This window comes from Bombina bombina, chromosome 5, assembly GCF_027579735.1.
Source record: "Bombina bombina isolate aBomBom1 chromosome 5, aBomBom1.pri, whole genome shotgun sequence".
Taxonomy (NCBI): Eukaryota; Metazoa; Chordata; class Amphibia; order Anura; family Bombinatoridae; genus Bombina; species Bombina bombina.
The window spans coordinates 678,536,176-678,560,939 of NC_069503.1; the positions used below are offsets into that span (position 1 = coordinate 678,536,176).

General features: G+C 38.2%; 1 protein-coding gene across 1 annotated transcript in view; it reads right to left on the minus strand.

Annotated features, from left to right (window-relative positions):
• Nucleotides 1–24,764, minus strand: part of LOC128660686 (MARVEL domain-containing protein 3-like) — a 60,865-nt gene that overhangs the window by 16,880 nt on the left and 19,221 nt on the right. Inside the window, exon 3 of the mRNA XM_053714639.1 lies at nt 19,026–19,192. Coding sequence (XP_053570614.1) covers nt 19,026–19,192 — 167 coding nt within the window. The remainder of the gene's footprint in view (nt 1–19,025; nt 19,193–24,764) is intronic.

The following is a 24,764-nucleotide window of genomic DNA, read 5'->3' on the forward strand; positions in this document are numbered from 1 at the left end:
ATTTATGAAATAATTTCATATTTATATCCAGGGCTCAAGTCCTACAAAAAAAAAAGTGTGGGAACTCACCAAGTCTTCCACCACCCTCACATTAATATTATTTTATACACACACACTGTATTTATATGTATATAATCTATACACTTTGGTTAATGAAAGCAAATTAAAACCAATGAAGAGTCGAATGGTTGCCTTTGGACCTAAGACTCCTCTGTTACAGAGTCTCACCCAGTTAAGGTGCAATAGTCCTATTTCTGCTAAGGGAAGCTAAATAACCGCAGAGCAAGTCACACAGAAATGTAAGCAACATATGTTCCACACAGTGCAGGGTTATCACACAGCAGTACTGTGGACAGGCTTGCATTTAGTGTATTTTAGGAAGTGTTACTGCCCATTACTAGAGGATCTCCCTATCCCTTTAATCAGACTTTGCACAAGCTCCTCCCTCCAGCAGCAGCAGTGTTTACTGAAGTGTTTCAGTTCTCTGTCCTGGGGTAACTTAGTTCCACCTGCAAAAATAGTGCAGGAACTCGGTTCCCATGTGTTCCTGCTGGACTTGACCCCTGTTTATATCATATAACATATAATTGAGAAATACAGTTTAGAAATACACACACACACACACACATTCTCTCTATCTCTGTCACACACACACAGACACACACAGTGGAGCCTGCTGACCCAACACCCACCTCACCCAGTCTCAATGAGTGTAGCATTTTCACTCAGACTATGAATGCTGCCAGCATCCATTATTTGACTGAGTCTGAGTGGAAATACTACACTCAGTGAGACTTGGTGAGGAGAGGTCGGTGTTAGGTCAGCAGGCTCCACCTGGGTTAACTGTCTGCAATTCTGCATTACTGTAAAAGGGAAAAAAATTGTCACTCTTTATATGGCAATTAAAAACATGACAGAAGAGGGGGATATAAAGTGGGAGAAGCACCAGAGATGGGAGGACCAATAGGGTGGAGGAGGGGCAGAGGAGGTAGGTGGAGTAGAAAGGGTGTTGGGGAACCAGCCACACTTTTGCCCGGGGGCCCAGGTTGGTCTCAGTCTGCCCCTGCTGGTGTCTTAACATAAAGATGATACACAGAGGAGTATTATTTCATTTAAACTCCAAATATTTTTTTAAATTTAAAAGCATTAAAGAGTAAGGGAATATTACTTTTTTTTTTTTTTTTTTTTAACTATAAATTATTTTTGACACCTTATAATTACACTACAATTCTACTATCAGCAATTAGCTAACCTTGTTTAAATAATATATCCTATACATGTATTATATGTTTTAAGAACATGCACTACTGTGTGTTGTAACCTTCATTATTAATTAAAAAAAATATGAATTAAAACAGTGTTTTACTAAGGGATTATTTATGTCTAGGCATAAGTGACATTTTGAACCTCAAGAAACTTGTAGCAGTAGACTGTTATCCCTAGACAGAAATACAATTCCTTGGTGTTTGCAGACTGCATGATTCCCCATGGTGCTCCATGAAAGGCTGCTGCACTCTCAGGCAAGTGCTTGTCTGTGCAGGGTATGGATAAATAAGAGCTACACAGGTAATATATGGGAAATCTGTTAGTTTAATTATGTGAACTGTGTTACTGGTGGAAAATGGTTTTAATCCAAAATCTGTTCTTTAAACACTGTGCTTTGTGTGCATGTTTTATTTTAAAAAGCTAGTCAAGGATTGCTGTGTTGTGGGAAATGTAAAATGTGTCAATTATGATATTAAATTGTAAAGGATGGAGATGAGGATGATATAAATTTCCTTGTGACTCAACCATCATAAAACCTAAATTTACCAATAATTCCACTACAAAAAAATGATCATAGAAGACTTACAAAAATCCCCATAGAGCCGTATAAAAACCAACAAAAATGTAAACACATACGGCTCGATTACGAGTCGTGAGTTAAGGTAAAAAAGCAGCGTTAACAGGTCCTAATGCTGCTCTTTTACGCCACTGGTATTATGAGTCTTGCAGGTATAGGTGTACCGCACACTACCGCAAACCAACTTACGTAAATTTCGTAAAGGCTTTTTTCAATTTAACTTGCATAGCGCTGGTATTACGAGTTTGTCCTAGGAGGCCAAAAAGTGAGCGGTACACCCTCTACCGCCAAGATTCCTAACGCATTTTAAAATCAGTAGTTATGAGTTTTACGCTACAAAGCTGTAGCATAAAACTCATAACTAAAGTGCTAAAAAGTACACTAACACCCATAAACTACCTATTAACCCCTAAACCAAGGCCCTCCCGCATCGAAAACACTATAATAAAATTTTTAACCCCTAATCTGCCGCTCCAGACATCGCCGCCACTTTAATAAACATATTAACCGCTAAACCGCCACACTCCTGCCTCGCAAACATTAGTTAAAATATTATTAACCCCTAATCTGCTGTCCCTAACATCGCCGCCACCTACCTACATTTATTAACCCCTAATCTGCCACCACCGTCACCACCCCTATTCTAAATGTATTAACCCTTTAAACCTAAGTCTAACCCTAACCCTAATACCCCCTAACAAATATAATTAAAATAAATCTAAATACAAATTCCTATCATTACCTAAATAATTCCTATTTAAAACTAAATACCTATAAAATAAACCCTAAGCTAGCTACAATATAACTAATAGTTACATTGTAGCTAGCTTAGGGTTTATTTTTATTTTACAGGCAAGTTTGTATTTATTTTAACTAGGTAGAATAGTTACTAAATAGTTATTAACTATTTAATAACTACCTAGCTAAAATAAATACAAATTTACCTGTAAAATAAAACCTAACCTAAGTTACAATAACACCTAACAATACAATTAAATAAATTCCCTGCATTAAATACAATTAAATAAATTAAATAAAATTAGCTAAATTACCAGAAAAAACTAACACTAACCCCCGAAGATTCACTTACTGGGAGAAGTCTTCATCCAAGCGGCAAGATGTCCTCAACGAAGACGGCAGAAGTGGTCCTCCAGACGGCAGAAGTGGTCCTCCAGACGGGCAGAAGTGGTCATCCAGACGGGCAGAAGTGGTCATCCAGACGGGCAGAAGTGGTCATCCAGACGGCATCTTCTATCTTCATCCTTCCGACGTGGAGCGGCTCCATCTTCAAGACATCTGGCACGGAGCATCCTCTTCTTTCAATGGCCAACGACGAATGAAGGTTCCTTTAAATTACGTCATCCAAGATGGCGTCCCTTAGATTCCGATTGGCTTATAGAATTCTATCAGCCAATCGGAATTAAGGTAGAAAAAAATCCTATTGGCCGATTGGAACAGCCAATAGAATGCAAGCTCAATCCTATTGGCCAATCAGCCAATAGGATTTTTTTCTACCTTAATTCCGATTGGCTGACAGAATTCTATCCGCCAATCGGAATCTAAGGGACGCCATCTTGGATGACATCATTTAAAGGAACCTTCATTCGTCGTTAGCCATCGAAAGAAGAGGATGCTCCGCACCAGATGTCTTGAAGATGGAGCCGCTCCGCGTCGGAAGGATGAAGATAGAAGATGCCGTCTGGCTGAAGACTTCTGCCTGTCTGGAGGACCACTTCTGCCCGTCTGGAGGACCACTTCTGCCGGCTTCGATGAGGACATTTTGCCGCTTGGATGAAGACTTCTCTTGGTAAGTGAATCTTCAGGGGTTAGCGTTAGGATTTTTTAAGGGTGTATTAGGTGGGTATATTTTTTTAGGTTAGGCCTTTGGGCTGCAATAGAGCTAAATGCCCTTTTAAGGGCAATGCCCATCCAAATGCCCTTTTCAGGGCAATGGGGAGCTTAGGTTTTTTTAGTTAGGCTTTTATTTGGGGGGTTGGTTGTGTGGGTGGTGGGTTTTACTGTTGGGGGGGTTGTTTGTATATTTTTTTTCAGGTAAAAGAGCCGATTTCTTTGGGGCAATGCCCCGCAAAAGGCCCTTTTAAGGGCTATTGGTAGTTTATTGTAGGCTAGGGTTTTTTTTTTATTTTGGGTGGGCTTTTTTTATTTTGATAGGGCTATTAGATTAGGTGCAATTAGTTTAAAGATCTTGTAATTTGTTTTTTATTTTCTGTAATTTAGTTGATTTTTTTGGTAATTTAGCTAATATTATTTAATTTATTTAATTGTATTTAATGTAGAGAATTTATTTAATTGTAGTGTAGTGTTAGGTGTTATTGTAACTTAGGTTAGGTTTTATTTTACAGGTAAATTTGTATTTAATTTTAGCTAGGTAGTTATTAAATAGTTAATAACTATTTAGTAACTATTCTACCTAGTTAAAATAAATACAAACTTGCCTGTGAAATAAAAATAAACCCTAAGCTAGCTACAATGTAACTATTAGTTATATTGTAGCTAGCTTAGGGTTTATTTTATAGGTAAGTATTGAGTTTTAAATAGGAATTATTTAGGTAATGATAGGAATTTGTAATTACATTTATTTTAATTATATTTAAGTTAGGGGGTGTTAGGTTTAGGGGTTAATAACTTTAGTATAGTGGCAGCAACGTTGGGGGCGGCAGATTGGGGTTAATAAATGTAGGTAGGTGGCGGCGATGTTAGGGGCGGCAGATTAGGGGTTAATAATATTTAATTTATTCACCGGCCTTAAATCCGGAGGAGGTTACACACTGTATAGCCTTAAAAGAGGACAAAGTCAAACTTCACTATACACTAGCCTGGATGAAGCCTAATCATTGGTGAAACGTACGTCGGCACAGCTTAGTTTGATTCTGAGCATCACAAGGAAAGACGCACTTTGCGGTTGCAGCAGGAATCTCTCATGTTAACGGTTTCCGGCCAAGCAGGAAGTGAGTGAGTGTAGAAGGAGAGGGTGTCAGGACTGAGACACTGGTCTATGCCACGGCTTGCGTGTACTGGGATATCCCGGTCTTAAGCCGTGTGTGTTCGTAGGAGCTCCTTCCAGGATCACTACCGCTGTTTAATCGGATAAGTTACCTTGTCATAGGCCTGTGTGACTGTATCATATATGGATTACAAATACATGGATTCACCTGGCATACACTGCTAGTTGTTTCAAGAATTTCACGGACTGCAGTTACTTACTTATCATAAGCTGTTAACTTGAGACCGTATTTTTTGAACTACTGCTGTTTATTTTGAACTTGCTGCTACAATATCGCCAACAGGAGTGTGTGTTCCTTTATGTTTTCCCCTTCCCCTTACTTTTCTTTTGATTTGGTGTGCATAAGCATTAGAGAGGATATTATATTTACTTACCTGTTTGAATTTTTATTCCACAAATAGTTTTGTGTTCACTGTACACAGTAAGTAGTTTATTGTGAATGTAAACTATTTCAACTCAGTAAAAAGTACATTGGACTAAGAGTGCTGTTGTAAGGTATCTTTTTTTATTTTATTTATATAGTTAATAATATTTAACTAGTGTTTGCGATGCGGGAGTACGGCGGTTTAGGGGTTAATATGTTTATTATAGTGGCGGCGACGTTGGGGGCGGGAGATTAGGGGTTAATAAATATAATGTAGGTGTCGGCGATGTCGGGGGTGGCAGATTAAGGGTTAATTAGTGGTGTTTAGACTTGGGGTTCATGTTAGGGTGTTAGGTGTAAACATAAATTTTGATTCCCCATAGGAATCAATGGGGCTGCGTTACTGAGTTTTATGATGCTTTTTTGCAGGTGTTAGACTTTTTCTCAGCCGGCTCTCCCCATTGATGTCTATGGGGAAATCGTGCACGAACACGTATAACGAGCTCACCGCTCACTTAGCAGCGCTGGTATTGGAGTGCAGTGTGGAGCGAAATTTTGCTCTACGCTCACTTCTTGCCTGTTAATGCCGGGTTTATAAAAACCCAGAATACCAGCGCTGTAGGAAAGTGAGCGGTGACAATAAACTGCAAGTTAGCAATGCATCCCGGTTACCGCACAACTCGTAATCTAGGCGTTGGCTTTCCACTAAAATAAATAAATTTACCCTCCACATTTGTCAGTGGTGGCATAACAGAACTTTGATGTTATCTAACATTTGAATTGACTCCCCACTAATGCAACATATTACACTTTCATAGTTCATTATACGTCACTCATTAAAATAGTTGTGAACAATATGTAATCAGGTATGTTATTTTAGGGGAGACCAATGTAATCTGAAAATACCAGATATTTACAACAAAAACAATTCTTCTTGCTTTTAATCCCCAATAATCATTATTTACTCTTGAAGCATGCGTTACATAAGGGGTACAGGTAACGCATATCAGTGCAATATAACTTTTACCATTCTATTTAATAACCGGGGCTGTGCATGTTGCAGGGTCATAGGATGTGTACCCGGTCCAGTGTGAGAGTGCAGTCCCCTTCCGTGTTTTGTATATGTTTAGGGTGATTGAGAGCTTGTATTGAATGGCTGTATTAGGGACCCAAGAGAGAGCTTGACGTGGAACCTGGGCTTGTCCCATTTGGCCAGAAGCAATAACTTACTCTTTCAGTTTTGCTTTTAATCTTAGTAATCTGAGAACTTGCAAGTGAGTGCGTGTGTGTGTGTATATATATATATATAAATACACACACATATATATATATACACACACACACACACACCATAGTCCTTTGCAGTCAAATAGATAGCCATATAGCTTTTAACCCTTATTTTTTTTTTATTTCTATGAATACATTTTTATCAGCTAGTGTTTGAGTGTAACTGTAATTTTGAATGTATTAATGTGTTTTATGCAACTTTTTTATTAATGCATTACCCTTTATGCAACGGTTTAAGTCACGCTAACCCATTGAGCATAAAATGTGATTGTATTCTCTCGATCGTGTTTACTTTCAACCTTTAATGCGCACACTATTTCCATTGCAGATAATGCTTGTGCTCAAAAGTTAGCGTGCCACTTGTAATCTAGACCTATACACACCCAAAAACAATTTCTATTTATTTTGTATGATATAATACCAATGTTTATAAAGCATTATCCTTAATGGATACAACAAGATTTATGAAACCAATTAATTAAACAATGCAAATAAAGCAAACTGTAGAAGCATTGTTTCCAGAACTAAAGCAATTGATTAGTTAAATGTGTGTTCATTTTCTCACTTAAGTAAATGTGTTTTTTATTTTTTGCACAATAGCCTGTATTCAGACAGGCAGATTATATTCTCATATAAGTAATTAATGATCTTAATACTTTAAATATTAGCTGCATCTTTGTTTTTAATTATCAGAGAATCAAAACACAGTAAATCTTGTCTAATAGCATTCTACAGTCATAAGAACTGATGGTATGATATTCAGACAATTCAAAAATCTTGGTATTTTTTGTAATATTAAAAATTGTAAAAGAGAACAGGGAACAAAAACCAATGGTCTATAAAATAAATCCACATGATTCACAAAAGGGACAAGAAAGTCAAAGTTCAACTATCATAGTTCAGTTTACTTCTATTCTCTAAATTTGATTTGTTCTCTTTGTATCCTTTTTTAATTATTATATTTCATTGAGATCGAACACATTACAATTATTCCCATCACAGCATAATCCAAATGAAATTATTAGTAATATACAACGCATAGTCCACAACAGAATCCATCACCAAAGCAATAATAAGGTGTGCACGCCAAAGGTTACTGCATACCTTGAAGCATAGATAAAGATCCCAAAAAAAGAGCAGCACCACCATAGATTTAGGAATTCACTTTTTATTTAATTTTACAGGAGTAGGTACAAGAAAAGACTAACGGCTAGATTTAGAGTTTTGTCGGTAACGACCCGAAAAGCTAACGCCGGCTTTTTTCTGGCCGCACCATAAAAATAACTCTGGTATTGAGAGTCCACATAAAGGCTGCGTTAGGCTCCAAAAAAGGAGCGTAGAGCATATTTAACGCAGCTTCAACTCTCGATACCAGAGTTGCTTACGGACGCGGCCAGCCTCAAAAACGTGCTCGTGCACGATTCCCCCATAGGAAACAATGGGGCTGTTTGAGCTGAAAAAAAACCTAACACCTGCAAAAAAGCCGCGTTCAGCTCCTAACGCAGCACCATTGTTTGCTATGTGGAAACACTTCCTACGTCTGCACCTAACACTCTAACATGTACCCCGAGTCTAAACACCCCTAACCTTACACTTATTAACCCCTAATCTGCCGCCCCCGCTATCGCTGACCCCTGCATATTATTATTAACCCCCTAATCTGCCGCTCCGTAAACCGCCGCTACTTACATCGCCGACCCCTATATTATATTTATTAACCCCTAATCTGCCTCACTAACCCTATAATTAATAGTATTAACCCCTAATCTGCCCTCCCTAACATCGCCGACACCTAACTTCAATTATTAACCCCTAATCTGCCGACTGGAGCTCACCGCTATTCTAATAAATGTATTAACCCCTAAAGCTAAGTCTAACCCTAACACTAACACCCCCCTAAGTTAAATATAATTTACATCTAACGAAATTAATTATCTCTTATTAAATAAATTATTCCTATTTAAAGCTAAATACTTACCTGTAAAATAAATCCTAATATAGCTACACTATAAATTATAATTATATTATAGCTATTTTAGGATTAATATTTATTTTACAGGTAACTTTGTAATTATTTTAACCAGGTACAATAGCTATTAAATAGGTAAGAACTATTTAATAGTTACCTAGTTAAAATAATAACAAAATTACCTGTAAAATAAATCCTAACCTAAGTTACAATTAAACCTAACACTACACTATCATTAAATTAATTAAATAAAATATCTACAATTACCTACAATTAAACCTAACACTACACCATCAATACATTAATTAAATACAATATCTACAAATAACTACAATGAAATAAACTAACTAAAGTACAAAAAATAAAAAAATATTTACAAACATAAGGAAAATCTTACAACAATTTTAAACTAATTACACCTACTCTAAGCCCCCTAATAAAATAACAAAGACCCCCAAAATAAAAAATGCCCTACCCTATTCTAAATTACTAAAGTTCAAAGCTCTTTTACCATACCAGCCCTGAACAGGGCCCTTTGTGGGGCATGCCCCAAGAAGTTCAGCTCTTTTGCCTGTAAAAAAAAACCATACAATACCCCCCCCAACATTACAAACCACCACCCACATACCCCTAATCTAACCCAAACCCCCCTTAAATAAACCTAACACTAAGCCCCTGAAGATCATCCTACCTTGTCTTCACCTCACCGGGTATCACACCGATCCGTCCTGGCTCCGATATCTTCATCCAACCCAAGCGGGGGCTAGACATCCACTGAAGAAGTCCAGAAGAGGGTCCAAAGTCTTCATCCTATCCGGGAAGAAGAGTAGATCCGGACCGGCAACCATCATCTTCCAAGCGGCATCTTCTATCTTCATCCGATGAGGACCGGCTCCATCCTGAAGACCTCCACCGCGGACCCATCTTCATCCGGCGACGTCCAACTGAAGAATGACGGTTCCTTTAAGGGACGTCATCCAAGATGGCGTCCCTCGAATTCCGATTGGCTGATAGGATTCTATCAGCCAATCGGAATTAAGGTAGGAATATTCTGATTGGCTGATGGAATCAGCCAATCAGAATCAAGTTCAATCCGATTGGCTGATCCAATCAGCCAATCAGATTGAGCTCGCATTCTATTGGCTGTATTTTCTTTAATTATAGGTATTTTCTTTAATTAATTTATTGATAGTGTAGTGTTAGGTTTAATTGTAACTTAGGTTAGGATTTATTTTACAGGTAAATTTGTAATTATTTTAACTATTTTAGCTATTAAATAGTTCTTAACTATTTAATAGCTATTGTACCTGGTTAAAATAAATACAAAGTTACCTGTAAAATAAATATTAATCCTAAAATAGCTATAATATAATTATAATTTATGTTGTAGCTATATTAGGATTTATTTTACAGGTAAGTATTTAGCTTTAAATAGGAATAATTTATTTAATAAGAGTTAATTAATTTCGTTAGATTAAAATTATATTTAACTTAGGGGGGTGTTAGTGTTAGACTTAGCTTTAGGGGTTAATACATTTATTAGAATAGCGGCGAGATTCGGTCGGCAGATTAGGGGTTAATAATTGAAGTTAGGTGTCGGCGATGTTAGGGAGGGCAGGTTAGGGGTTAATAAATATAATATAGGGGTCGGCGGTGTTAGGGGCAGCAGATTAGGGGTACATAGCTATAATGTAGCTGGCGGCGGCGTGCGGACGGCAGATTAGGGGTTAATAAGTGTAGGTAGCTGGCGGCGACGTTGTGGGGGGCAGATTAGGGGTTAATAAATATAATATAGGGGTCGGCGGTGTTAGGGGCAGCAGATTAGGGGTACATAAGGATAACGTAGGTGGCGGGCGGCAGATTAGGGGTTAAAAAAATTTAATCGAGTTGCGGCGATGTGGGGGGACCTCGGTTTAGGGGTACATAGGTAGTTTATGGGTGTTAGTGTAATTTAGAGTACAGTAGTTAAGAGCTTTATGAACCGGCGTTAGCCCAGAAAGCTCTTAACTACTGACTTTTTTCTGCGGCTGGAGTTTTGTCGTTAGAATTCTAACGCTCACTTCAGACACGACTCTAAATACCGGAGTTAGAAAAATCCCATTGAAAAGATAGGATACGCAATTTACGTAAGGGGATCTGCGGTATGGAAAAGTCGCGGCTGAAAAGTGAGCGTTAGACCCTTTTTTGAGTGACTCCAAATACCGGAGGTAGCCTAAAATCAGCGTTAGGAGCCTCTAACGCTGGTTTTCACGGCTACCGCCCAACTCTAAATCTAGGCCTAAGTTTCGGGTTACATGCCATTAGTCATGCTGCCTTTTTTTTGGATCTTTAATATACAAAGCATAGAACTTTTAAACAGATAAATTAATAACAGACAAATTAATAACAATCAAGAGAGAATAACAATCAAACACAAAAAAAAAAGGCTTACAAAGTGAAAGAATGAATGAATTCTCTCTGTTGTATGGACGCCATACGTCCTAAAAAAAAATACAGTTAATGACCGAGGACGTGTGGCGTACGCCCTTGGTCTGGAAAGCAGCTGGAAGCGATCCTGCTCGCTTCCAGCTGCTTTCCGGTTATTGCAGTGATGCCTCGATATCGAGGCATCCTGCAATAACCCACCTTGGCCATCCGATGCAGAGAGAGCCACTCTGTGGCCCTCTCTGCACCGGACATCGGTGGCCGGTATCGTTGATGGTTGGGAGCAAGTTTGGGAGGCGGATGGGAGGCCATCGATGTGCCGAGTGGAGTGGAGGGTGGCGGAACAGACGGGAGCACGTGCGTGCATGGGGGGCAGCGGGCGGGCGCGTGCACGGGGCGGGAGCGGAAGGGAACCGCTACACTGCAGAAAAGCAAAGTTAATAAAAGTAAAAAAAAAAAAAGATTTTTTAAAAAATTAAATAATCATCTAAGGGATCTGGAAGGGGTGGGGGGTTGGTCTTGGGGGGGGAAGCTACACTACAGAAAAGGGCAATTAAAAAAAAAAAAACATACTTTTTTTTTACTAAACTGGGTACTGGCAGACAGCTGCCAGTACCCAAGATGGCGCCCATTAAGGCAGAGGGGGCGGGTTAGAGAGCTGTTTGGTGGGGGATCCTACACAGCAGCATATGTAAATATGCTAAAAAAAAAAAAGCCCAAATATAGCTTTTATTTTAGTACTGGCAGAGTTTCTGCCAGTACTTAAGATGGCGGGGACAATTGTGGGGTGGGGGAGGGAAGAGAGCTGTTTGGGAGGGATCAGGGGGTCTGATGTTTCAGGTGGGAGGCTGAGCTCTACACTAAAGCTAAAATTAACCCTGCAAGCTCCCTACAAGCTACATAATTAACCCCATCACTGCTAGCCATAATACACGGGTGATGCGCAGCGGCATTTGGCGGCCTTCTAATTACCAAAAAGCAATGCCAAAGCCATATATGTCTGCTATTTCTGAACAAAGGGGATCCCAGAGAAGCATTTACAACCATTTGTGCCATAATTGCACAAGCTGTTTGTAAATGATTTCAGTGAGAAACCTAAAATTGTGAAAAATTTTACGTTTTTTTTAATTTGATCGAATTTGGCGGTGAAATGTTGGCATGAAATATACCAAAATTGTCCTAGATCAATACTTGGGGTCGTCTACTACACTACACTAAAGCTAAAATTACCTCTAAAAGCTCCCTACATGCTCCCTAATTAACCCCTTCACTGCTGGGCATAATACACGTGTATTGCGCAGTGGCATTTAGCAGCCTTCTAATTGCTAAAAAGCAACGCCAAAGCCATATATGTCTGCTATTTCTGAACAAAGGGGATCCCAGAGAAGAATTTACAACCATTTAAGCCATAATTGCACAAGCTGTTTGTAAATAATTTCAGTGAGAAACCAAAAGTTTGTGAAAAAATTAGTGAAAAAGTGAACGATTTTTTGTATTTAATCGCATTTGGCGTCAAAATGATGGCATGAAATATACCAAAATGGGCCTAGATCAATACTTTGGGATGTCTACTAAAAAAAAAATATATGTCAATGGATATTCAGAGATTCCTGAAAGATATCAGTGTTCTAATGTAACTAGCGCTAATTTTGAAAAATAATGGTTTGGAAATAGCAAAGTGCTACTTGTATTTATGGCCCTATAACTTACAAAAAAAGCAAAGAAGATGTAAACATTGGGTATTTCTAAACTCAGGGCAAAATTTAGAAACTATTTAGCATGTGTGTTTTTTGGTGGTTCTAGATGTGTAACAGATTTTGGGGGTCAAAGTTAGAAAAAGTGTGTTTTTTTCCATTTGTTCCTCATATTTTATCATTTTTTTATAGTAAATTATAAGATATGATGAAAATAATGGTATCTTTAGGAAGTCCATATAATGGCGAGAAAAACGGTATATAATATGCGTGGGTACAGTAAATGAGTAAGAGGAAAAGTACAGCTAAACACAAACACCGAAAAAATTTAAAAATAGCCTTGGTCCCAAACGGACAGAAAATGGAAAAGTGCTATGGTCATTAAGGGGTTAAAGGAAAATAAAAAGATTGATTTAAAAAAAAACAAAAAAAACAACATCATAATTTATACTTACCTGATAAATTATTTTCTTTCCTGGCATGGAGAGTCCCAAAATCCATTCAATTACTAGTGGGAATTCAACTCCTGGCCATCAGGTGGAGGCAAAGAGCACCCCAGCAAAGCCTTATGTATCCTCCCATTACCCACAATCCCCAGTCATTCAGCCGAGGAATTATGGAAAGAGAAGAAGACTCAAAGGGTATAGAGATGCCTGAGGTTTAGAAAAATTACAAAAAGCCGTCTTAAAAATAAGCGGTCTCTCTGTTTTTCCCTGTTTTAGTGTCTGTGGCAACCAAATCAATTCATAGTAGATATTAGCTAAATGAGATATTAAATTTTGTGATATCCAATGTATCTCAGCCATACCCTGACACACTGAAACCTGCTCTTGTATGATACGAGCTATCACCCGAGAAAGGAGGGCAACCGGAGGAAACAGATACATTAGACCAAAATCCCATGGCACTGCCAGCGCATCTACCAGAGCTGCTTGAGGATCTCCTGATCTTGCTCCGTATCTTGGAAGCTTAGCATTAGATGAGATGCCATCAGATCCAGCTCCGGAAACTCCCCACTTCCGGATGGAGAGCCCATTCCCCTGGATGAAACAAGGTCTGCCTGCTCAGATAATCCGCTTCCCAGTTGCCCACCCCTGGGATATGAATGGCAGAGAGATGACAATTGTGAGACTCTGCCCACTGAAGAATGCAAGTCACCTCCTTTAAAGCTAACATGCTCCGAGTTCCTCCTTGGTGGTTTATATACCCACCGAAGAGATGTTGTCCAATTGAAATCTGATAAACTGGACTAAAACTCAGTTGAGGCCATACTGAGGGCATAGAGAATTGTTCTCTATTCTAGGATATTTATAGGAAGGGCAGACTTCTCCTGAGTCCAAAATTCCCTGAGCTCTTAGGACCCCAAAACTGCTCCCCAGCCTAACAGGCTGAGATCCTTGGTCACAATCTCTCAAGAAGGACTCAGGAAACAAGTGCCCTGAGACAAAAGGTCCTGGGAGATGCATCAAGACAGAGACATCCTTGTCTGAGAGTCTAAAACTATCCTCTGAGAGAGATCCGAGTGGACTCCGTTCTATTGATTGAGCATACATAACTTTAGAGGTCTCAGATGGAAGCAGGCAAATGGAATAATGTCCATGGATGCAACCCTAAGTCACCATTACTTCCATGCATACAGCTACTGATGGGTGAACAGAGAACTGAAGTGAAAGACAGGCCTCCAGAAGCTTGACTTCTCTGACCTCCATCAAAAAAAAATCTTCTTAGATACAGAGTCTAAGATTATCCCCAGAAAACATATCCTGGTACTTGGCACCAAGGAACTTTCCCCTAGATTCACCTTCCACCCGTGAGAGCGGAGAATAGCTAACAGAGAATCTGTATGGGATCTTGCTAACTGAAAAGATGGTGCCTGGACCAAGATATCATCCAGGTAAGGAGCCACCCACTACAATCACTAGAGAACTGGTCACAGCCACGAGAGCCCCTAGAACCTTCGTAAAGATTTGAGGAGCAGCGGCGAGGCCGAAAGGCAGGGCTACAAATTGGAAATATCAATCCAAAAAAAGCAAACCTCAGGAACTTGAAATGTTCCCTGTGAATAGGCACATGAAGATATGCATCCTTTAGGTCTATAGTGGTCATAAACTGAACCTCCTGAACCAGAGGGAGAATAGAACGAATTTGAGATTTTGAAGGACGGGACCTTGAGAAACTTGTTGAGAGACTTTAAGTCTAGAATGGGTCAAAAAGTTCCCTCCTCTTTGGGAACTACAAAAAGATTTGAACAAAATCCCTGACCCTGTTTTGCTAGAGAAACTGGGATAATCACTCCCAGAGAGGACAAATCCCTAATGCAGTTTAAGCCACTGCCCAAGGATCTGGAACGTCGCAAATCCAAGCCTGCACCCTACCTGATCTAAAACTAGATCAGGGACGGCCCCTTCATGCTGACTTAGCCTCAGTGGAAGACTTTCTGGATTGCTTACCTTTGTTCCAGGGCTGGTCAGATTTAGAAGACAAGGAAGTTACGAAAGGAACAAAAATTAGAAGTCTGATGACCCTTGGGTCTATTCTTCTTATCCTGTGGTAAAAAAACTTCCTTTCCACCAGTAACCGTGGAAATTATCTCTGCCAGGCCAGGACCAAATACAGTCTTACCCTTAAAAGGTAGAGACAGAAGCTTGGATTTAAAAGTCACATACACAGACCAAAACTTTAACGAAAGGGCTCTGCGGACTAGTATCGCAAAACTAGAAATCCTGGCTCTCAGCCTAACAACTTGCATACTGGCATCACAGATAAAAGTATTAGCCAGCTTTAGAGCCTTGATCCTATTCTGGGTCTCCTCTATAGTAGTCTCTTCTGAAACTAGATCAGACAAAGAGTCACACCAATAAGAGGCTGCACCAGCAACTGTTGCAATTCTAGCAACTAGTTGCCACTGTGAACCCTGATGAAGAAACATTTTTCATTTTGTTATCCATAGGGTCTCTAAAAGAGAAACTTATCCTCAATAGTTCTCTTGGCTAAGGTAGATATAGCACCCTCTACTCTAGGAACAGTGCGCCACAGATCTTGCACTGAATCGGTCACAGGATACATCTTTTTAAACACAGGAGACAGGTTAAAAGGAACACCGAGCTTCTCCCATTCCTGAGATATAATGTCAGACATGCGATCAAGGCTGGATTGGCCTACCAGGATATTTCCTGGTGGGCTGCAGCAGCTGGGCTGGAAAGCTACCATTTAAAGGGGTGATTAATGGAAGGCATCGGGTTGTAGGGTGCCTATATAACAACAATCTGGCACTTTTTTAATACAAACTAATGTAATATAATTCTGAAAAGATTATAGGGGGAAGGAGTATCCCAGTAATTCCCTTTGAGAAAAATGGAGAGTGTGGATTTTAATGACTCAATGAAAAATAGGGCTTGTCTCCAAAATTTCAAGGGCTGCTTTTTATTCCCAGTCCGGCCCTGCATGCGATCTGGAACAGGAAAAACCTCCACAGATATAGGTTTAACATAAAAAAACTCTATTCAGTTTATTAGCCTTTTTAGGGGCATCTGCAACAGTGTCAGAGTTATCCAAAGTAGCTAAAATCTCCTTCAAAACGGAGATACTGTAGTTTAAATTTAAAATTAACCTCCTCAGGATCTATTGTACTAGAAACTGCAGATTCTGAATCAGAGATCTTGCCCTCAGATGCTGCAGAGGAATGATCCTCGCTAGATAACTGAGAAAGACTAACCAAAATCAGTCTTGGAGGAATCTGAACCAATAGAAATGTTCTTAGATTTCCTCTTCCATTTACCAGAACTAGGTAAAGCACTTAGGGCTGCAGAAACTGCAGAAGTCAACTGCGCAGAAAATCTTTAGGTAAACAAACACTCTCAGAGACTGACAGAGGAACCGCAGGGCACAGCATGTGAATCTGTCAAAGAGTGGGATATGTTAGCAGAAAGCTGAGGCAACTCCTGGACAGCATTATCTTGAGAAAAAGAAGGCTCAGATAAGAAACCTTATCCTTGGGTAATAAAAACTTTATTAAGACAAGGGGAACAAATATACACAGGAGGTATAACCTGGGCATCAAAACAATAAAGACATTTATCAAATGACAGAGAAAGCTTGGGATCGTCTTCCATAGTAAATAAAATAGCCCTTTATTTCCATTATACTCTAATTTCAATATAAAAAAATAGAATACAATTCTAAGCATTGATAATTAATTATTGAAACCTGCACCTCTACACCCCAGCCATGCTGGAGAGACTCACCCAACCTTTAACCAGGAATCCAATCCACACCATATATATAGGGGTAGCAAAAAGATTTAAAGGGTAAGCAAAGACCACCTCGCCATCTTCCAACTGCTAAAAGCCACCATTACTCTTACTAAAGAGAATTACATGGACACAGCATAACCCCAATCCTTGCTTGCAGGGAAAAGTACCCATTAAAGGATTAACAACTTGATTTCTTCAGACACCTTCTTCGCACATCACCTACAATGTTACGCAGGCAAAGAATGACTGGGGAATGTGGGTAAAGGGAGGATACTTAAAGGGTCATTATACACTCATTTTTTCTTAGCATAAATGTTTTGTAGATGATCTATTTATAAAGCCCATAAAGTTTGTTTTTTTTTAAAAAAAGTATAATTTTGCTTATTTTTAAAGAACATTGCTCTGATTTTCAGACTCCTAACCAAGCCCCAAAGTTTTATTTGAATACCGTCAGCTACCTTCTCCAGCTTGCTCCTGTTTGTGTAAAGGGTCTTTTCATATGCAAAAGAAGGGGGAGGGGGGGAGTGTTTTATTTACCACTTGCAGTGGGCTTTCCAGCTACCTTTTCAACAGAGCCAAACTGAAAGCTTCTAAGTAAGTTTTTAAACAGTTTTATACTGGATTTTTATATCAGTATCTGTGCATCTTATTCTTTATAGTAGTGTCTATTACATGCAGTTATATGAAAATGAGTGTATACTGTCCCTTTAAGGCTTTGCTGTGATGTTCTTTGCCTCCACCTGGTGGCCAGGAGTTGAATTCCCACTAGTAATTGAATGGATTTGTGGCCTCTCCATGCCATTGAAAAGAAAAGAAAAATCTTGGAAAATCAGATAGTGCTGTTGTTCGTAGCAAAGATTATACATTTTTCTATATGCCCTTGAGATGTTGGTCTTATCTTGAAAATTTAGATATTTTATAATTAAAGGTCTGGGTTTATTAGTATTGGCTTAATTTTATCTCATTATCCCCAGCCAATGCACTCTTTCCACAGTAAATGTTTCTTGTTTATTCAGAAGGCCTAATAAATTTGGTAATACTATTTGTGCAAATAAATTAATTAATATATTAAGTTATCTGCTACCCTCTGTAATTTGTATAGGGCTTGGCTCCAAATTTCCCAGGCCTGCTTTTTATTAGCAATCCAGCTCTGATTGTAAGATAGAGATATTATTTTTAAAATAAAAAAACAGACCTGATCTTTAGATGGCGTGAACCTTTAGTCTTAAATCTCAACCAGGGAAAATCCTTCAGCCCTGGGAGATCCTTTGCTAAGGCTTTAGGCTAAACACTTCTGCATTAGGTTTAGGCATCAGAGAAAGCGAGGAAGACCCCTTTACTTGTACCTTACCCCACTATGTGTACAGCTCAGAGCAGCAAGCAGTTCTTTTATTCCCATTTCCTGAGCTCTTCCTCCAGCTTTAGCTGGTCTACTCTTTCTGTGTCAGCCAGTTACCATCCCGCACCTTCCTGTGAAACTAAGATTTGTTTACCAGTTGAAATAGTCATTCACAGTTATTTTGTATTTTCTATCTGAATCATGAAAGAAAAACAATTGGGTTTCATGTCCCTTTAAGACTTGGTTGATATGTTATTCTATAGCAGCACAACAGAAATGTCTTGTAATTACAAGGGGTTTACTGTCCCTTTAAAGTAGCCCGCAGGTATTCTGTGAACAGGGTTGCGCACAGAAACAGCTGAGTCATGCACGGATGGGGGGGGGGGGGGGGGTGAGCGCATTATGGCTGTATCTGAACGAGTATGTAAAGCTGTGTTGTGGGTGGGGCTTTGAAAGTCCCTTAAAACTGGGACACATAAGGGACGTGGGCGGGAAGCAAGATAGTTGGGAGGTATATAAGAATAAAGACAAAACTATGAACTAATGAAGCTGACACTTATAAGAAACATGGGCAGACTTTTTAGGCTGCTGTCATAATCTGCTGTCAAAATTTATGTTTTTATGTTTCTATAAACACACATTCAGGGGAAACATACAGATTTCAAAAGTCAGGGTGTATCTGTAATTGAAGCCCTGAAATATTTCTTATCTGTTTTAAACTGGCCCTTTGCAATTGTTTTTCTCTATTCAGTAAAATTAATTTAAATACAAAACAAAGCCACAAGCTGGCAGAGCACAAGGGTTTAGATGGAAATAAGGTGAAGTACCTCTTCGGGAGCACAAGTTAGAGCACTTCTCAGAGAAAGATTGCTTTTCCACATAGTTTCTATAGGAGGGACCGTTGTATTGATGGGAAGATGCTACAGTAAACCTTGAATGATTATCTGATGGAGGTCGAGAATGCTGACTACGAGGAGGTCGTTGAGCTGATGGTCTGCAAACAAACGACATAATAGAGCATTAAGACATATTAGAAAACTGGAATATGTGCTGCATCCTTCATGTATGTAACAAAGTCTTCAGTGGTTCATTTCTAATTTTTAGTACCTGAGGATTAGTGTTTCACTCACACACCTATATACCAGGAATGACACTCAACAGCCACCATGACATGAATCAGCACACAAGTATCAAATTAGAGGCTTCCATCAGACTACATTTCCCACAGTGCAACAGATAATCAAGCTAGAAACAGCAGAACAATGCTTTTGTAACATTTGTTTGAAAAAGACTGCACTGATTAAAAATACACACATGGGGGTGCCCCTGAGGCATCTGACACATTTCACTGTTAGAAACTTAAACTTTACCCTTATTTTTACAATATATAAGCAACTAATATAATTTAAAAATGCATCGGTATATTATCAGGCTAATCTGTATTTTGAATGCATTATTATGCCTAGCATGTGTTCAATGTCCTCCAAGGAGAATCGCTAGTGGTTTACCTATTTAATGTGCAAAAAGTGACATTTGTTAGTTGAAAATAAAACAATACCCTTGGTTTGTGTCAATTTAATAAACAGGAAAAAAACAAAAACACAAATAATATATTCAACAGCAGAAAAACAAATGTTAGTGCCAGAAAAAAAGGTTTTTTTGGGGGAGAATTTAAAATCCAAGACGTTTGTGATTTAAACTACAACCAAATCCTGTGAGGTTTTTGTGACATCACTAAAACACTATTGGCGTTATCTGTGCAGACTGTAAAGGGATATAAAACCCAAACATTGCTTTTGTGATTTAAACAGAACATACCATTTTTAAAAACAGCTTCCAATTTACTTCTATTATCAAATTTGGTTCGTTCCCATGGTATTTTTTTTTGCAGATGAGATTCCTAAGTATGTGTCTAGAGCACTATATGGCAGGAAACAGTGTTGCCATCTAGTGCTCTTACACATGTATATCATTCTTAAAAAACAGCTGCTATATAGTGCTCCAGACACGTGTCTGTTTTTCAACAAAAGATAACAAAAGAATGAAGATAATGTGATATAAGTAATAAAGTTGTGTAAGATTGCATGATCAATCATAAAATACAATTTTTGCAATATTTTAAGTTCAGCTTTTGCGCTAGTTGGGTTAGCGTGCGAGGGAATACAGTTTACTTTCAGCTCATAATACAAGTGCTACCCAACAAGCACAAAAGCTTACTTCTAGCACAGTTAACACTCAAGCTGGGGCATTAATTAGCGCTTGTATGAGTGGGCCCTTAATGGGCACACCATCCGGCTGATTTTACTGACTACCTGGCTAAAACTTAAAGGACCACTAAAATACAGTAGAATTGCATAATTATACAAATGCATAATTAAAAGACAATGCAATAACACTTACTATGAATTTCATATAAGTAGTAGGGGGGTCTTCTGACATTTTTGTTCCTCATTTGCCAGCACCCTGTATCATGTGACAGCCATTAGCCAATCACAGACTAGTATACGTATACCCTGGTGCCTCTGAAAGTGTGAATATAAAAGAAATGTGCAACATTTGATAATATAAGTGAATTGGAAAGGTCACTTAAAACTACATGCTCTATCTGATTAATGAAAGTTTAATTTTGACTTTAGTGTCCCTTTAAAGGGACACTGTACCCTAAATGTTTCTCCCCTTTAATTTTTTCCCAATGATTTTACCTGCTGGAGTGTATTACATTTTTTACAAACACTGTATCTTATTTACCTTTATATTGACATTTGAAATAACTGATTTTGTCAGTGGTATTCCTACCTATACTTAAAGCTTCTATACTTAACTAGAGGCTAAAGAAAAGCTTTGTAAACATAGCTAGCAGAAGAAATTACACTCCCAATGGAAGGAATGAAAGATAAATAATGAAAATTATAATTTTGAATTGTTCTCTTTAGGTACTGTGCTTTGTTATACAGACAGATAATATAAAGAATCATATGTGTGTATAGAAAGTAATAAAAATAAGGAGATCTGATATCCCTGCAAGCTCAATCTATTTTAATAGGTTGTAGTTTCCAAGAACAAAATAAGCTATTTCATATACAAAAATAAACCCAAAGACACAAGTTCTCATACATTTTATACTCTGCAGCTGGTATAGCAAGTCACTGGGAACAGAAAGGGAAAAACTATTTTACGGTAACCGTCCCTTTAAGCCAAAATTAACTAATATTAATTTTTCAATGTATGTTGCAGCCTGTGAAATGGGTGAATTCCCAGAATTCCTAAGAGGACAAATCATGAGAGCCTGTTTAGCAGGCACACCTGTAACCATAATAGTTTGGTGTTTCTAGATCAACAGTCTCCACAGTTATGACTGTATTCACAAAGCATAGCAAGACCACCCAAAAAGAAGAATAGTGGATGGAAACTAAAATTGAATGATAGAGACCACTGAACACTAATAAGGATTGTGTCCAAACAACACAGAACTACTGCAGGAAAAGTGACAGCAGAACTCAATATTCACATTGAAGACCCTGTTTATACAGAAACAGTCCACATAGAAATTCACAAAAATGACATCCATGGAACAGCTGCAATCGCTAAACCACAGACACCAACGCTATAATGCAAAAAAAGGTGGTGTCATGATCATAAAACCTAGTCAGCTAAAAAATGGAAACAAGTGAATTGGTCCAATGAGTTATCATATACATTATTCCCAACAGCAAAGTTTATTTTATAGAAAACCCCCAAGACTCAGAATTTTTGGTTCCAACTTTCAAACATGGGGGTGGATCTTTGATGATTTGGGCTGCCATATCTTGGTATTTGAATGGCCTGATCATTACCCTAAATGATCGGGTTACTGCCAGCAGGTATTTTGACATTCTAGGTGAACAGATGCCTCGTATGGTCCAAACGTGGTTTCCCTAACAATGATGATATTTTTCAAGATGATCATTTTCCCATGCCCACAGCCAGAGCAGTTAATTCTTGGTTTGAGAAGCACCAAGACGAGCTTCAACATTTGCCCTTGGCAAGTTTAGTTACTGACTTGAATATAAACAAGCCACTGTGGTCAGTTTTGGACAGTAGAGTGAGAAGCAGATTCCCTCCTATAAAATCTCTAAAACAATTGGCAGCTGTTCTAATAAACAAACGGTACAACATTCCACAGGAGTCTATGCAAAAGTGGTATGAATCTGTTCCAAGAAGGCTGGAGTCTGTATTAAAGGAATATGATGGTCCAACACCTTAATAGAGAAATATCACCTTTTTCCCAGGTGTTCACATTTATTTCGTCCAACCCCTGTATGTGTATATCTATATAAATATTTTTTTTAAACATAAGAAACACACACACACACATATATACACACACACAGCTCTGTCTGGAGAAAGTTAAAGGGACATTATACACTAGATTTTTCTTTGCATAAATGTTTTGTAGCTGTTCCATTTATATAGCCCATACAGTTTTTTTTTTAAAAAAGAGAAAGTATAGTTTTACTTATTTTTAAATAACATTGCGCTGATTTTCAGACTCCTATCCAAGCCCCAAAGTTTTAGAAGAATACTTATGTATACCTACTCCAGCTTGCTCCTGTTTGTGTAAAGAGTCTTTTCATATGCAGAGGAAGGGGGAGGGGGGAGTGTCTGGGTTTTTTTGCTATAGAACTACTTTCAGTGGGTGTTCCAGCTAACCTTTGTAACAGTGCTAAACTGGGAGCTTCTAAGTAAGTTTTTAAACGGTTTTATACTGGATTTTTAGATTAGTATCTGTGCATATTATTCTTTATAGTTGTGTCTATCACATACAGTTAAATGAAAATTAGTGTATACTGACCCTACTGCAAAAGTATTAGTTTCTCTGGTTTTACTATTTATAGGTATGAGTTTGAGTAAAATGAGCATTTTTGATTTATAATTTTCTATAAACTAATGACAACATTTCTCCCAAATTCCAACTAAAAATATAGTTAGTTAGAGCATTTTTTATTATTATATTATATGTGGTCATCACTATCCTTTTGTACTAGCACCAGCTGGATGGCAAAAACAGTGCTAGTTGTACCTCAAAAGTAATTGGAATAAAACATTTTTTATAACTATTGACTGTGCCAAAAGAGCTGAAAAGAAAGCTTTTGCGTGAGGATTAGAAGGGTTCAATTCTAGCTTTACTGGCAGAGGTATAGAGTGAGTGTCAGGTTGCTTCCATCCTTAACATTTCAAAGGCGGCAGTTCATAAAAACAAGATCCACTAAATTTCACAGTGGGTTCAATACAATGTGGCCTGTACCAGTGATGTGTGGTGACTTCAGAGGCTGGTGAGGCAGTGGCTAGCAATCGGATATGCCTTCATTCTTTAGATATCCTTTGTTGAAGAAATAGCAATGCGCATGGGCGAGCCAATCGCATGAGGTATCTATATGCAGCCACCAATCAGTATCTACTGAGCATATTTAGATATGATTTTCAACAAAGGATATCAGATTTTCTTCATTCTTTTGATATCCTTTGTTGAAAAGCATATCTAAATATGCTTAGTAGCTACTGAGCATATTTAGATATGCTTTTCAACAAAGGATATCAAAAGAATGAAGAAAATAAGATATCCTTTGCTGAAAATCATATCTAAATATGCTCAGTAGCTATGAGCATATTTATATATGCTTTTCAACAAAGGATATCAAAAGAATGAAGAAACTCAGATCTAAATATGCTCATTAGCTACTGAGCATATTTAGATATGATTTTCAACAAAGGATATCTGATTTTCTTCATTCTTTTGATATCCTTTGTTGAAAAGCATATCTAAATATGCTTAGTAGCTACTTAGCGTATTTAGGTATGCTTTTCAACAAAGGATATCAAAAGAATGAAGAAAATCAGATATCCTTTGTTGGAAAAAATATCTAAATATGCTCAGTAGCTAATGAGCATATTTAGATCTGATTTTCAACAAACATACCATAGCATAGCAACTTGCAAGTTTTGCTTAATAAATGTATTTTGTGTATGACCTGGTCAGTGTTGTAAGTTACATTTATTAAGCAAATAAGCACAAAATCACAAAATGGCTGGTCATTAAAATATATTTCTTATTTAAATATATTTAGTAAGTTACAATACTGACCTTGTCAAACACAAAATACATTTATTAAGCAAATAAGCACTAAATCACAAGATGGCTGCAAGATGGCTGCTCATTTATTATATTTATTAAGCTGCCAGAGAAGTTGGGAAGTGAACTGTGGAACATACCATAGCATAGCCAGCAACTTGCAAGTTTTGGTTAATAAATGTATTTTGTGTATGACCTGGTCAGTGTTGTAAGTACTTACAACACTGACCGGGTCATACACAAAATATATTTACTAAGCAAATAAACAGAGAAGAGGATCAGACTGAGCCACAACTTCCTTCCAACACGGTCACACAGGCACTTCAAATTTAGCAGAGGGGGGGCACCCACTACCTGGTCCCGTATTAACTCACAACCCCAAGCCTCACAATAAAAAAATATATATCATATAACAACAGCAGCAGTGCACGATCATCACACTATCACACGGCATGGC